This window comes from Notothenia coriiceps, unplaced genomic scaffold, assembly GCF_000735185.1.
Source record: "Notothenia coriiceps isolate Sejong01 unplaced genomic scaffold, NC01 NC01_scaffold00037246, whole genome shotgun sequence".
NCBI lineage: Eukaryota > Metazoa > Chordata > Actinopteri > Perciformes > Nototheniidae > Notothenia > Notothenia coriiceps.
The window spans coordinates 22,644,399-22,658,121 of record NW_011369947.1 but is presented as its reverse complement, the minus strand read 5'-3'; the positions used below and the strand labels follow the sequence as shown (position 1 = coordinate 22,658,121).

At 38.3% G+C, this 13,723-nt stretch overlaps 1 protein-coding gene across 1 annotated transcript in view; it reads right to left on the bottom strand.

Moving 5' to 3' along the window:
• Nucleotides 1-2,444: 2,444 nt before the first annotated feature.
• The window catches only part of wdr5 (WD repeat domain 5), a 21,428-nt gene continuing 10,149 nt past the window's right edge, over nucleotides 2,445-13,723 (bottom strand). Inside the window, exons 5-14 of the mRNA XM_010795249.1 lie at nucleotides 5,262-5,351; nucleotides 5,052-5,141; nucleotides 4,879-4,962; nucleotides 4,741-4,796; nucleotides 4,119-4,165; nucleotides 3,855-3,930; nucleotides 3,632-3,665; nucleotides 3,304-3,378; nucleotides 3,049-3,136; nucleotides 2,445-2,952 (exon numbers count right to left, since the gene is read on the bottom strand). Coding sequence (XP_010793551.1) covers nucleotides 2,852-2,952; nucleotides 3,049-3,136; nucleotides 3,304-3,378; nucleotides 3,632-3,665; nucleotides 3,855-3,930; nucleotides 4,119-4,165; nucleotides 4,741-4,796; nucleotides 4,879-4,962; nucleotides 5,052-5,141; nucleotides 5,262-5,351 — 741 coding nt within the window. The 3' untranslated portion in view covers nucleotides 2,445-2,851. The remainder of the gene's footprint in view (nucleotides 2,953-3,048; nucleotides 3,137-3,303; nucleotides 3,379-3,631; nucleotides 3,666-3,854; nucleotides 3,931-4,118; nucleotides 4,166-4,740; nucleotides 4,797-4,878; nucleotides 4,963-5,051; nucleotides 5,142-5,261; nucleotides 5,352-13,723) is intronic.

Genomic DNA, 13,723 nt, shown 5'->3' with positions numbered 1-13,723 from the left:
TTTAAAACTATTAGAACAAAATTATAAGATTGTTTTAGTTTCAGTGTTTCTTACATTTTGCAATCATCTGCAAAAAGAATAAATAAATATTTGCTTATTTACAGATTCATAATTGGATATTTAAGCAGTCATACTACTAGTTTTTGATTAGGCTTTTATCGCAATATATGTTTTTGTTTGTCATGTGACGAACATATTTTATATCACAATGAATTTGCCTGTTGCATTTATATTTACAGTTTCAATGTGGTGATTACTTTCATTTGAAGGGTTGTATGAATAAGCAGCAACAGAGCAACATGAGCTTTTATTAGCTGGCTGTTTGGCTTCTGATCTTGTCTCCAAGCAAATTGTTTAACAGTTATTTTTGTATTTTTCAAAGTATTCATTAATAAGGAAAAAGTCTGAAATTATTTTGGTGGCACCTATGGGACTCCATACTCCTATTGACTCCGACAAAACACGCTAATTGAAATATCGACAAAAAAATGTTTTTCATAACAATTGGGGTCCAGTTTCACCGTCTAGGCGGCCATTTAAAAGCTTCAAGCGCCCTCTAGTGGACGAAAGGTAGAACTGCGACGTTACTTGAATTTTCTACACGTATTTAATCTGACAAACAAAAATAGCACTTTCTGACTGCGTTGTTATCATCAGGCTCATTTTAATCAGTTACACCTCAGTTTCTATGCTTTCAAAAAAAAAAAAAGTAATAAGTTCAGCATTGGCTTGTGGTGTTTTTAGACAGTTTACAAACTATCCAGGTGACAGTATTGACAGCCAGTCTGAGCTCAGTTTACAGTATTTATATTCTGGATCAATTGTTCATAAATTGTCAATATGGCAAGGAAAATTAACTCTTTTTGTAGGACTGGGATGGATTTCCTTTTTTGGAGGATGGATTTAAAATCATAACAGCAGATATGAAGCTTTTTTTGGACTGGATGACCTAACTTTAAATTGAATATCCTCCCGCTCCCTTCGGCCTGGTGTCTCTTGGCTTACTGTGATTGGCGACCGCAGGTCTCTTACTTAAGCCATAAAGTGAATAATGTGCGAGCTCACTCACCCATGCAGGAAATGAACAGACAAGGATCTTCTTGACCGGTCAAAAAAGAAAGGATCACCCGCATGAATGCTTTATAACATAAAGCTCTATTTTGTTAATATGTATATGTGTATATATTTATAAATATATATCGACAGATCTGTTCCTTGAGTATTTCCAAACATTGAAAGAGGGAGTCTTCTCTGACCACAAATATCAGAGTTTCCTTTTTTTGCTATTGACTTTATAAAATCAATCATGATCAACCAGCAGATTTAAAAAGTATTAGCTTCTCAGCAGATTATGGGACCGCAAAAAAAAAGAAAAAGTTGAAGACTTTAAACCCTCTGAAATGTATGTGTTGCTTAGCAGTTGTATGTTGAAAAAGTGTAATCAGGAAATCAGCTTGTGACACAATCACTGCTTTCTTTGTGCATAGACTGTAAAAAAAAGAAAAGAAAAAAAACACTTTGAAAAAAAGATCTATTTTTGTACAAAGGTAATTTTATCCCCTTGCTTGTGTACTCTGTTCCCTTGTCCTCCTGCGGGCTGTCGTATACGTCGTGGAAAAGCTTATTCAACAAGGCAATTTTCAGATTGAATGTTTTAAAAGGTGCGAGGAGTCGTCGGCACCTCCTGTCACCTTTACTTTGCCATTTTCAACCTGCGAGACGGGAAATGTCTTCATTATATTTGTCCATTTTTTTAAAAAGGCGATGGAGTTTTTGGTCATCTGTTCTTTGTGGGTTGTTCTCTGATGTTCTATCTTTCATGGACAGAAAAAATGGTTATTAAAAAAACTCAAAGTGAACTGACTGATGGTTGATTCTGTGTGGAAGATTGTCACGACTCGTTAAACATACAAAACTGGTTTTATTCAGGTTAGAGCTGTCAAATGCAAACATGTATTCCACAGAAACCCAGGTTGAGTACAGAGGACAGATGCTGCTGGTGTGTAGGACTACAATAGGAGCTACTGAAGCCAAAAAAAAAACACAATACGTCAATGTAATATGTACAAATCTAGACGACAATATATCTGCATTTGGTCACTGTTATAGTAAACCATTAAATTCTCAAAGGGGGCTTTAAAAAATGTTTTAATGGTACTGTCCAGCTGACTTTTTATTGACTAATTCTTGGCTTCCAAAACCTCAGATCCTGGTTTATTGCCCTAATATGACTTAAAAAACTTGCAATAAATCTTACCATAGACTTTTGAGATCTGGTATCTGATATCGGGGGGGGGGGGGGGGGAAATGAATGGATGGTGCCTTTTGAAAAAAATAACAGCCATAAGAATAAGGATATTTTTTTCCTCAATGTTGATGTTAAAGTCACCTCATTGAAAGCCAATCAACAATTACACAGACAAAATGAAAAAAAGAATGCAAAATAAACAGAAGAAAGGCCAAATAAGCACTACATTTATTGTACATGAGCAGATATGGGTGGTGGGTATGAAGCCCGGGACATCAGGGGTCAATGCAGTGTCAATAATACTGAAGCACCAGAACAGAGCATCAACATTGTATAACAAAAGTCTTGAAAAAAAAGTCCCTGTGGAGGCAACAAAAACCTGGCACGCTGACATGGGAATATCTCAGAGGGCAACGCGTCCGCTGCAGAAGATGTGGGGTGTTTTTTTTCCCGATGATGCTGTGTCTCATTTGGCTCTCCTTGCTGAATTTCCTTACGTGGAATCCCTCTGCATCACGCAGGAGCTCTCCTTTAGAAAAAAGTCCTTTCTTACAACAAAATAAAAAAAAAAAAAAAAGGAATATGATCGACCCCAAAAAGAGCTTAGCAGTCGCTTCTCCATAGCTTGATGGTTTTGTCGTTTTCTAAAGCCGCGGACGCGATGATGTTCTCTGTCGGGTGGCAGGCGGTCGATATGACGACGTCTGAGTAGGAGACAGGAAATAGACAGGGGGTCAATAACAGCGGTTCACAAATAAGATGTCTTGAATCTAATTCTAAAAAATGTGTGTGTGCTGTACCTGTGTGGCCCTGGAGCTTCTGCACAATCTCCTTTGTCTGCAGGTTCCAGATGTACACCATGTTGTCCTCGGAGCCGGACACGATCCACTGCAACAGAGCACACGCTTAGCTTAGCAACATTTAGCTTTTTTTTTTACGAAAATGTGGTGAAATATAAATGGATAAACTGCATGGTTGAGGCATTATCAGCAGGAAGGATTTATTTAATCATGAAGGTCAAAACAGACCATACACATTTTTTATTAATTTCTTACCTTTCCCCCGGTGACTGAGAAATTTGCGAATATGCAGTACTTCTCGTTTTTGTGGCCGCTGTACGTTTTCAAGCACTGAAATGTTGGAGGAAAAATAAAGAGTGAATTCTCTGCATTAGATAATCAGAGTTATAACCATCAGCAGCAGTGAAGTAAAAAATAGTCAACAAACGAGGAGAAAATTAAATACAATACTGTTTGGGTTGTTTTGTCTTTAACTACATGAACATGAGACTGTTTTACATAAATGTAAAAAAACAGAAACAATCTGACAGCTGATTTTTTTATTTAAAAAGATAATAATTGAGTATTTAAACTGAATGCTTACCTTTCCTTTGCTGTAATCCCACAGCTTCAGCGTGCTGGAATACAAAAAAAACAAGCATGTTAAAAAAACTATAGTGTTAAAACACACCAACATTTTAATAATTTCATCTGATGTGTATATTCTGTTTTTATAAAAGTGCAGCTGGTGCATACTGCCCTCTGCTGATGAGCATCCTGAACAGCATAATGACCACTACATACATTAAATACATTAAAACACTCACTTGTCCAGTGTAGCTGCCAGGATGTATTTTCCATTTGGGGAAAACTTCACAAAGGACACCGGAGGGTTATCGTCATCTGATCAGAACACAGTAACAGGAGTAGAGTCAGTACAGCATCATTAATGCCTTATTTCAAACAGAAACAATTATAATTGTTTGTCACTAATCAAAACACCATTTCCAAACCTTTTCTGCAGTTAAATACATGAGAATGGAATCAGTACTCAAACAATATCAAGATCAAGATTTACTGCGTGATCTTACCTATGAGTGTCTTTAAGCACTGGCCCGATGCTGTGTCCCAGATTCGGCTGGGAAAATAAAAATAAATAGTTTTAAGATGACATTTTGTTATTTCGCAAGACACTTAATATATAAAACACACTGCATTCTCGTCACTGCAGATTTTTGTGGGTTGGGCGTTTTTTTTTTTTTTTTTAAAGGGGCCCAATTATGCACCTTTTCAGGTTCCTTTTTGTATGTAGTGCCTCCACTGTGACATGTCTCCATGCTTAATGTTCAAAAAGCTCTTTATTTTTCTCATACTGCCTGTGCTGCAGCAGCTCTTTTCACCCTCTGTCTGAAACCAGAGCCCAGTCTGCTCTGCTTGGTTAGCTGGCCGGCTCTGTTGTGATTGGTCAACTGCTTAGAGATGTCCCGACCCCTAGCCTCACATACACTGTGTTGGAGCACTAGCCAATAGAAGTGTTGGTGTTATGTAGTGACGTCACTATATTAAGACACCAGTCAAATTGAGGCGTTTCAGATGGGGGGGGACCATTTACATGCACAAAAACCGGCTATATGACACTACAGCAGGGAAAACAAGCATAATCGGGCCTCTTTAAATATGAGTGTGGATGTATAAATACAAGTTAGTTTTTACCAAAGACCATCGTAGCTGCTGGACACGATCAGAGAGCCGTCTCTGTTGAAATGAACCTGCGGGAGGAAAAAGATAATCACATTACTGTTACAGGTTTTTCTCAAATCTAGAAATGTGTTAATAACCAACTGAACTTACAGCTGAGACAGGGTCAGAATGTGCCGGCAATGTTTTCAAACACTTCCCGGTCTTCACGTCCCATATCCTTACGCTCTCATCAAACTGGAAGCAAAACAATCACATGGTTTGTTTAGTAAAATGTCTGCTCTCCATTTCCTGCGTGTTTTATATCAGAAGCTTCTTCTACTCACCGATCCTGACACGATAAGGTTGGATTGGGGGTTGAAGTTGCAGCAGAAGACGTAGTTACTGTGACCTTTAAGAGTTTTTAAGCATTTCCCCTAGGAAGAATAGAAGCGTGGCGTTAAAAAATGACATTCTCTCAAGCCCTGATGTATGGTGGTGATACGAATATCCATATCATCTCAGTTTGATGAATGTTGATTCAAGCGTTCCCTTACCGAGCTGACATCCCAGATCTTCAAGGTTTTGTCGTCCGATGCCGACACCAGGAGGTTGGAGTCAGAGGACCATGCCACGTCAGAGATACCCTGAAGGATCATGGGTAATAGTTAGGAACATAATAGAACAGCAAGGATCATACCATAGCTCACTACTAAAGTGATGTATTGTACCTGATACATAAATGTAGGTTTCCAGGAGTTTCTCANCTGCCTCTCTGTCTGTCTGTCTGCCTCTCTGTCTGTCTGTCTGTCTGTCTGTCTGTCTGTCTGTCTGTCTGTCTGCCTGTCTGTCTGCCTCTCTGTCTGTCTGTCTGTCTGTCTGCCTCTCTGTCTGTCTGTCTGCCTCTCTGTCTGTCTGTCTGTCTGTCTGCCTCTCTGTCTGTCTGTCTGTCTGCTTCTGTCTGTCTGTCTGTCTGTCTGTCTGTCTGTCTGTCTGTCTGTCTGTCTGTCTGTCTGTCTGCAGCCAAATGACTCCCAGTGTAGAAGGAAATGGATTCTCAGCAGAGTGATAACAGAGGAAGGAGAGCAGATTCATTACAAATGAGGAAGAGACACATGTACAGTTTGTATAAACAGCTACATTAGTTAAAGGACAATCGTGAAAGGTCACACATAGAAATGCATGGAGAGAAATAACAAGGAAGTAACTTAAATGTAGTTAATAAGTTTCTATTGTTATAATCATTTATAACATTACAACTGTGATAAATCATGCAGTGACAATGAGACAAACAGGCATCAATAATTAAGATAATAATATTGAGTTAATAAAGATTCACTCAAAATCTATTTCATTTCAGGCAGTTTAACTACTTTGAGACATCTACAATATTACAGTGTACAATTCACTTTCTTCACTACGTTTTCCAGGTTAAAATAAGAAAATGACCAAGTGCTTTTCAGTTGTTTAAAGAACTTACTTTTGCACAAGTTAGCATATGAACATAAGCAAAGGAACTTGTTGATACTTGCTAGATCTTTTTGCCACTGTGATGCCTCCTTTAATGTTCCTCAAGAATATCAAACTCGCTTACTTCTTTGCCGAACCTGTGACAGGCAAATAAACAAAACAAAACATACAAAAAAGAACACAGCACAGCTCACACACCATAAAACAAGTACAAGTAAAAACAATAGACAATTTAAAAGCCACGCTCTAAAAGATGTTAATACGCTAAGGAGAAGAGGTGGGTTTTAAGAAGCGATTTCAAAACAGGCAGTGTGGACGCCTGTCTGATGTGCAGGGGCAGATCGTTCCACAGTGTGGGAGCCGCTACAGAGAAGCAACGGCCCCCCTCTGAGATCACAGAATGTCCTGTCCTCTGTTAAATATTCTCAAGGCATTACGTCTCAATCATCAGTCGTCCATTTCCTTTCTCTGTTGCAACGTGAATTTAACACGGAGGACGTGCTCAACAAAGTGGTAACTGTAGTTCAGAAAGGTCACATTTCCATATATCCAAATTGCTGAGATGTGACATTTCGTTTCCATTCGTTTCACCTGGCCTTTCCCTATTACACACACACACACACACACACACACACACACACACACACACACACACACACACACACACACACACACACACACACACACACACACACACACACACACACACACACACACACACACCTCCTCCATCTCCCTGTCAGAGGATGATTGATGTCATTGGGTGTGGTGCGGGATAATTATCTCTTCTTCAAAGCCTCATCTGGCCCCCATCTGCTGGCCTTTAGCATCGTTAGCACAGCCACAGAGAACAGAGAGGTCTAACTACCCTGCTAGACTTGCAATATGTACTAAAAGTCTTCTTGGCATGCAGGTTATTTTCCAGCCACAGCCGGATTTACATTCATTCCAAGCAACAGACTCTCTATTGCTAGCAACAGAGAAGTTCTGTTGGAGAAGTTTATCCAAACACACACACCTGAGCTACAGTTCTTGGGGTAAGGCGGAGTATCCCAAACACATGTTCCAAGCCACTAAACTACAGACTCCCTCTACTTGACGGCTGCTGATGGTGTTAATGTCTTCCCGCAGTGTTTGTCATGCTCAGCCCAAGACATTGCCGTTCAAAATAGCTCTAAACGCGTGTTCATATTGGAAATGGCACCGTGTTAAAGCAACTCCCCGGTGGAGGGACCTTTTTGGAGGACCACCCAGTTGGTGAGGGGGTTGAGGTGTGAATCCAACCCAAATAAAACCCACATCTACCCACATGCATTTATTCAAAGATCTATGTATTACCAGATGACGTTGCACTGTTGCAGCAAGAGTTGGGCCACGTCCAACATTTTTGTCGAACCCCACAATTGTTTCTATTAAGGTACATTTTTTAAAATACTCTTTCAAATTTAAATGAACGGTCAGCAGATGGCTAGCTTAGCATAGCACTGTAAACAAACGGAAATGAATTTAATAAATTATTCATATCTTTTCAATAAGCTGATTTTAAAGGTGCTTGTAGGCAGATTTGGTTACTATTGGACCGAGCCATGTTACCCGTATCCAGTCTTTGAGCTTGGCTAAGCTTTATTTTTACTGGTCAAATATGAGAATTATATTTATATCCTCGTCGTTACTCCAGCAACAAGTGGATACTTTTCATTCCCAAAATGACAAACTACTTTTATTAAATTCAGTCTGAAACACTTTTCGAGGTGGTCTTGTTGCATTTAAGTTGGGAAGCAATTGAACATTTTTCCCTTAAGTATCTGAAAATAGTAACAAAACTGGAAAAGTAATTTCAGTAGTGTTCAAATGGAACTGAAGCAGCGCAGTTGTTGTGTGGGACATTTTCAGATTTGCTCAATCCTGTTAACTGCTACTGTTGCGTTTGCTGAGTTGATAAGCCGCATTTCTGACAGCACTTGAAGGCAGCATTTGTTCTTGTGTTTTTCCCCTGTTAAACTCAAAAGCCCTGAAGTGATGATGACACCTCTCCTTCTTACTTCACGCTGGCTCCAGGTAGTTAGAGCCTCTCTGCCCACAGGATGACTCAAGGATCATAACCACAGAGATTGGTATTTGTTTTGTTCGGAAAGCACCTGAGGAAACTGTTTGAGTATGTTGTTGTAACACGGGTTGGGCTGGTTTATTAGCCTGCTGCACTTCCTCAACTCTAAGGACTTACTACCTGGAGCATGTGGTGAATTTGAACTTGAATGGATGTTTAGGATTACTCTAGATTAGATCACATGCTGTTTTCATTAATGCCACTGTCTCAAATCCACATCTAAGGACTCCTGCAGAGAGGAAGTGCCTCTAGTGTGACATTAGGAGACTTTAAAAACCCTGTGTTTTCACTGCAATCTCAAAATGGTCATCAAATCTGAGCTTTTTGCTCACAGAATGCTCCTTAATGATGTTTTTACTCCCTCTTTCTTGACAACAATTCCATTTGATTCACTGGCTGTTCTATCGGCATCACACAGAGATTTACTACGTCACCAATGCAGAAGGATAGCTTTCACTATAGAAACAATCAAAGAAGATTCCTTAGTTCTGTTCACAGCATCGTTGATGGCATCTGCAAATGCAATTGGGAACTAATATATAGAATATAATAGAATGGAAACCCTTTATTGTCATTATACAAAAAATATACAATGACATTTTTGAATTTATTGAAATCTCCAATATCAACGTAAGAGCTTGTGCCTCTTCGGGGGGGTGCTAACACTTAACCATAAACGTGATCGTTTACTTTCTCCGTCTTTATATGTAGATATGGCTTTTTCTCCATTAATCTCCGTCACGTTGTTTTCATAGCAACAACAACAACTTCCTGTCAACTGCGCTACCTCTCCTTCAAAATAAAAGCATGTCCATACAAAATAGAAAGCCAAGCCAAATTACACTTAAGATATACAACTGCAACGAAAGTAACACACACAATGCAATATCCTTTTCAATTTCAAAGAACACAAATTGGGTTGTATTAACAAATAACTATAAAACAACAATACTGTAGATTAACAAAGAGAATGCCGTGAATGTGCCCCCCCCGCCCCCCATTTTAGATGTTCCAACTTTTTTTCAGTGCACTTTAAAACACAGACTCTTAACGGCCTTAAAATGCTTTAAACTGCAAGTGATCATATGAACATAAGAGGCAAAATATGGAATGATTTGGTAAGGCAAGCTTTCTCTGAATGGATCATTGGGTCACTGTTTAAAAGGTTTCTCGTGTATTTAGGTTTTGAAGATGAAATACGTAATGGGTCAACAGACCTGTCCTGTTGCATTTGGCCTAGAAACAATACTTATGATCCATCTTTTGCGTTCTTCAGTGTCCCAAAATGTATTGTGGATCCCTTGTCTGTGTTTGGTTATCAGTTTGGCTGTATTTTAAAACCAGGCCCCTGAAATAGGACACTTTCAGGTTTTGATTCATCACTTCTAGCTAAAAGAAAACCAATGCCAGAATTGAATGAACTCCTAACCATCTGCCTTCCACTGTTTTCAATGCTGTTCACTTCTACATCCATGAGTCTTTTTCCAGATAGAGAACTTGTCCTTGTGCAGCTTTGATCAACACATTGTTGCTGCTTCTATCAAACACTGCCACATTCAAAAGGGACGTGTGCTGGGAATAGAACTGAAGTCTGAGTATTTCACTTAAAAGCTTTTTTTTCTAGGCCGATAGAAGTCCTTCATGTCTTTCAGTCTGCTGTCCTCCTTTCTCTATGTTTTGACACCATGTTCCACATCCCTGTTTCACTTCAATTCATGCCAGTGGGTTTGAATGAGGACTCAAGGTTGGTATCTGCGTGAAGTGTGTGTGATGTGATGCCAGTTGTGTGGTGGAATGCAGTTTATTCCAGCCATTCTCAGCATATTCTGTCCTTTCCTGCAGCGGTGAATGATGCTCGGATGTCATGTTTGTGTTGAGTTACAGGAGGAGAGGGGCAGTGGTAGTGGTGGGGGGTGGGGCTTACAGGAAGGAAGGCTTGCTGGAATATGATTACATCTCCATGTAAACAGGGCAGCAGTAGGAAATGGATCCAGAGATCCTCAGGGTATCAGCCACTGAGGCCAAGTAATATGATGTCCAAATGTGCTTATTTGTCAGGTTTGTCCATAGATCGGACCTCCATTTAAACTAGATTTATCCTATGGTTTCATAGATTGGATTGATTCATATATTAACCGTAGAGGTGGTCAGTCCTGTGGTGGTGGTCTGTGGTAAAACTTTAACCTAATGGGATGTTTGTATACATTATATTTAAGATTTAAGGAAACAGAATAGGAACTTAACTATTCCCCCCCCTCAATCCCTTGTAGTATTCAATTTGATGCTGATATTTTCAATCACAATCCTGATCTTTAATATGATCCTATATATTTTCTGTAAGTGCAAATGAGTATTGTCTGATTGGTGTGATGAATAACCTTTGGCTCAAAAACTAAAATATTGAAACAACAACAAATGATAAAGGTGTGGCATGTTACAAAGGAATATGACCTCATGTATCATTTGTTAAAGGTGCAATACAATGAACACCTTTTTAAGTTCTTGGAAACTGTCACTTTCTGGAAAACCTTGAATCTTTAATGATGACCTCATGCTGCACGAGTACAGGTGTGGACATGGAGCTTTTTATATCAACAAAAAGTGAACACCCTGTTACCTGGAGCTTTTCATAACATTAGCTTCAAAGGTCCTCAACTATTCTCTTTCATGATCGATTATTCTTTAGATATGTTTTCATAATTAATTGATTCTTTTGTCCATGAGATGTCAGAAAAGGGTTAGAAATGCCCGAAAGTTTAGTTCAACTTCACTGTGTTTTACAATCCAGTGGGTACAACCATGCCATTTGATGTGCTTTACAGACGAGTGGAAACGGAAAAGGCACGGTGGTCATTGATTTTTGTCTGATACTCATGTGAACATGAGGAACAAAATAATACAAGAACAAATCTTTTAAATCTGCTGAATCCAGATTCCTCTTACTGGACTCTTACACCCCAAATACTTATGAGCACCTCTACATCCTGTTCAAAAACAGTTCTTCAGTGCTCTTCTTTTCTCAAAGACTTGGTTGTCCTGGTTGATATACAGGTGAAAGGGGGCTGCTCCTTTGTTTGTTGTAGTAACAGTTGTTGTGATGTGACGACACTAGGGCTGTCCCGAATTCCGGATATTCGGTAGCCACGGGATGCGTAGTAATAGCAGCGAACCGCTTCAACACGTGTATTTCGGTTTATTCACGGCATTCTCTTTGTTAATCTACAGTATTTGTTTTATATCTGTCTGCCTCTCTGTCTGTCTGTCTGTCTGTCTGTCTGTCTGTCTGCCTCTCTGTCTGTCTGTCTGTCTCTCTGTCTCTCTGTCTCTCTGTCTGCTGTCTCTCTGTCTGTATGTCTCTCTGTNTCCGTTAATCTCCGTCGCGTTGTTTCCATAGCAACAACAACTTCCTGTCAACAGCGCTACCTCTCCTTCAAAATAAAAGCATGTCCATAAATAGGCTTCCTATTTATGGACATGCTTTTATTTTGAAGGAGAGGTAGCGCTGTTGACAGGAAGTTGTTGTTGCTATGGAAACAACGCGACGGAGATTAACGGAGAAAAGTAATATCTACATATAAAGACGGAGAAAGTAAACGATAACGTTTATGGTTAAGTGTTAGCACCCCCCGAAGAGGCACAAGCTCTTACGGTGATATTGGAGTTTTCAATAAATTCGGGGAAATAACAAACAAAACGAATATCCGAATAACAAAATTGAAACCCGAATAGTACTCCAACAAACTAATATTCGGATATTCGGGTACAGCCCTAATATCTACACTGTAGATACAAATGACAATAAAAGCCTTGAATCTTGAATTTTCTAATCAGTTCCCCGTTGGGTCTAAGTGGACGTTTCTACCTATTCGTGAAGAAATTCCCTGAACCAGTTCCTTTAATACCAACCGGATAACAAGGCTAGTATTAGCTACACAAGGAAAAGAAACCAACAAAATGGAAACAGTTTATTTTTCTGTAATAACGGACATTACCTGACGATGAGAAGGGAGGAGACGCTGTGGTTGCTGGTGGGAGTGAACCTCACGTTGAAGGCCTTTATCTCTCCGGGCAGCAGCAGCAGGTTGTACACAAAGGGCCGGGTCGATCCCTCCACGAAGCCTGAGCTGCTCTTTATTAGGGACGTCTGCAAAACACACAGAGAGACACTGTTAGACACAACCTGTGTCCACATGCAGCTCATTCAGCCGATTCTCTGTGAACTCACTCACCTGGTTTCTGTGGACCTGGAACTCTAAGGTGCTCGTGTCGATGTTGATGTTGGATAGGTTTGCTAATGGCAGCCTGGAAGATACAATGGTTTTTGATGTTGAAATAAAGTTTAAATATCAGGAATAAAGACAAAATATTGAAGAAAAACGTCAACATTTAGAGAATAAATGTCAAAGCTTTGATACTAAAGTCAAAAATATTGAGATTAAATGTTTTAATGTTGATAAAGTCTAAATGTAGATTTAAAAAAGTTGAAATATCAAGAAAAAAAGTCAGAATATTGAGAAAAAATTCAAAACAAAGTTATATTATTGATAAAAAAAAGTCTAAATATCTGGAATAAAGTGAAAATGTGGTGAATAAAAGTCCAAATTGTTGATAAAAACAGTCTAAATATCAACATAAAGCCAAAATATTGAAGAAAAACATCAAAATGTAGAGAATAAATGTCAAACCTCTGATACTAAAGTCAAAAATATTGAGAATAAACGTAAAAACCAAGTTATAATACTGATAAAAATGATCGAAATTTGAAGAATAAGGCTTTAATGTTGATAACAAAGTCTACATGTAAATACAAAAGTTGAAATATCAGGAATAATGTAAAAAATATTGAGAAAAACGTCAAAATACTTCGATTAAATGTCAAAGATATTGAGAATAAACATAAGAACAAAGTTATAATGTTGAGAAAAACAGTCTTAATATCAGGAATAAAGTTTTAACGTTGATAATAAATTCTAAATGTAGATTAAAAAGAGTCTAATTATCAAGAATAAAGCCAAGATATTGAAGAAAAACGTCAAAATGTAGAGAATAAATGTCAAACCTTTGATATTAAAGTCAAAGATATTGAGAATAAACGTAAAAACAAAGTTATAATTTGGATAAAAAGAGTCTAGATATCAGGAATAAAGTCCAAATGTTTAGAATAAAGTCAAAATGTAGATTAAAAAGAGTCTAATTATCAAGAATAAAGTCAAAAATATTGAGAATAAACGTAAAAACAAAGTTATAATGTTGATAAAAAGAGTCTAGATATCAGGAATAAAGTCAAAAATATTGAGAATAAATGTAAAAACAAAGTTATAATGTTGATAAGAGTCTAAATATCAGCAATAAAGTAAAAATGTGGTCAATAAAAGTCAAAATATCAAGAAAAAAAGTCAGAATATTGAGAAAAACGTCAAAATACTGCAAATAAATGTCAAA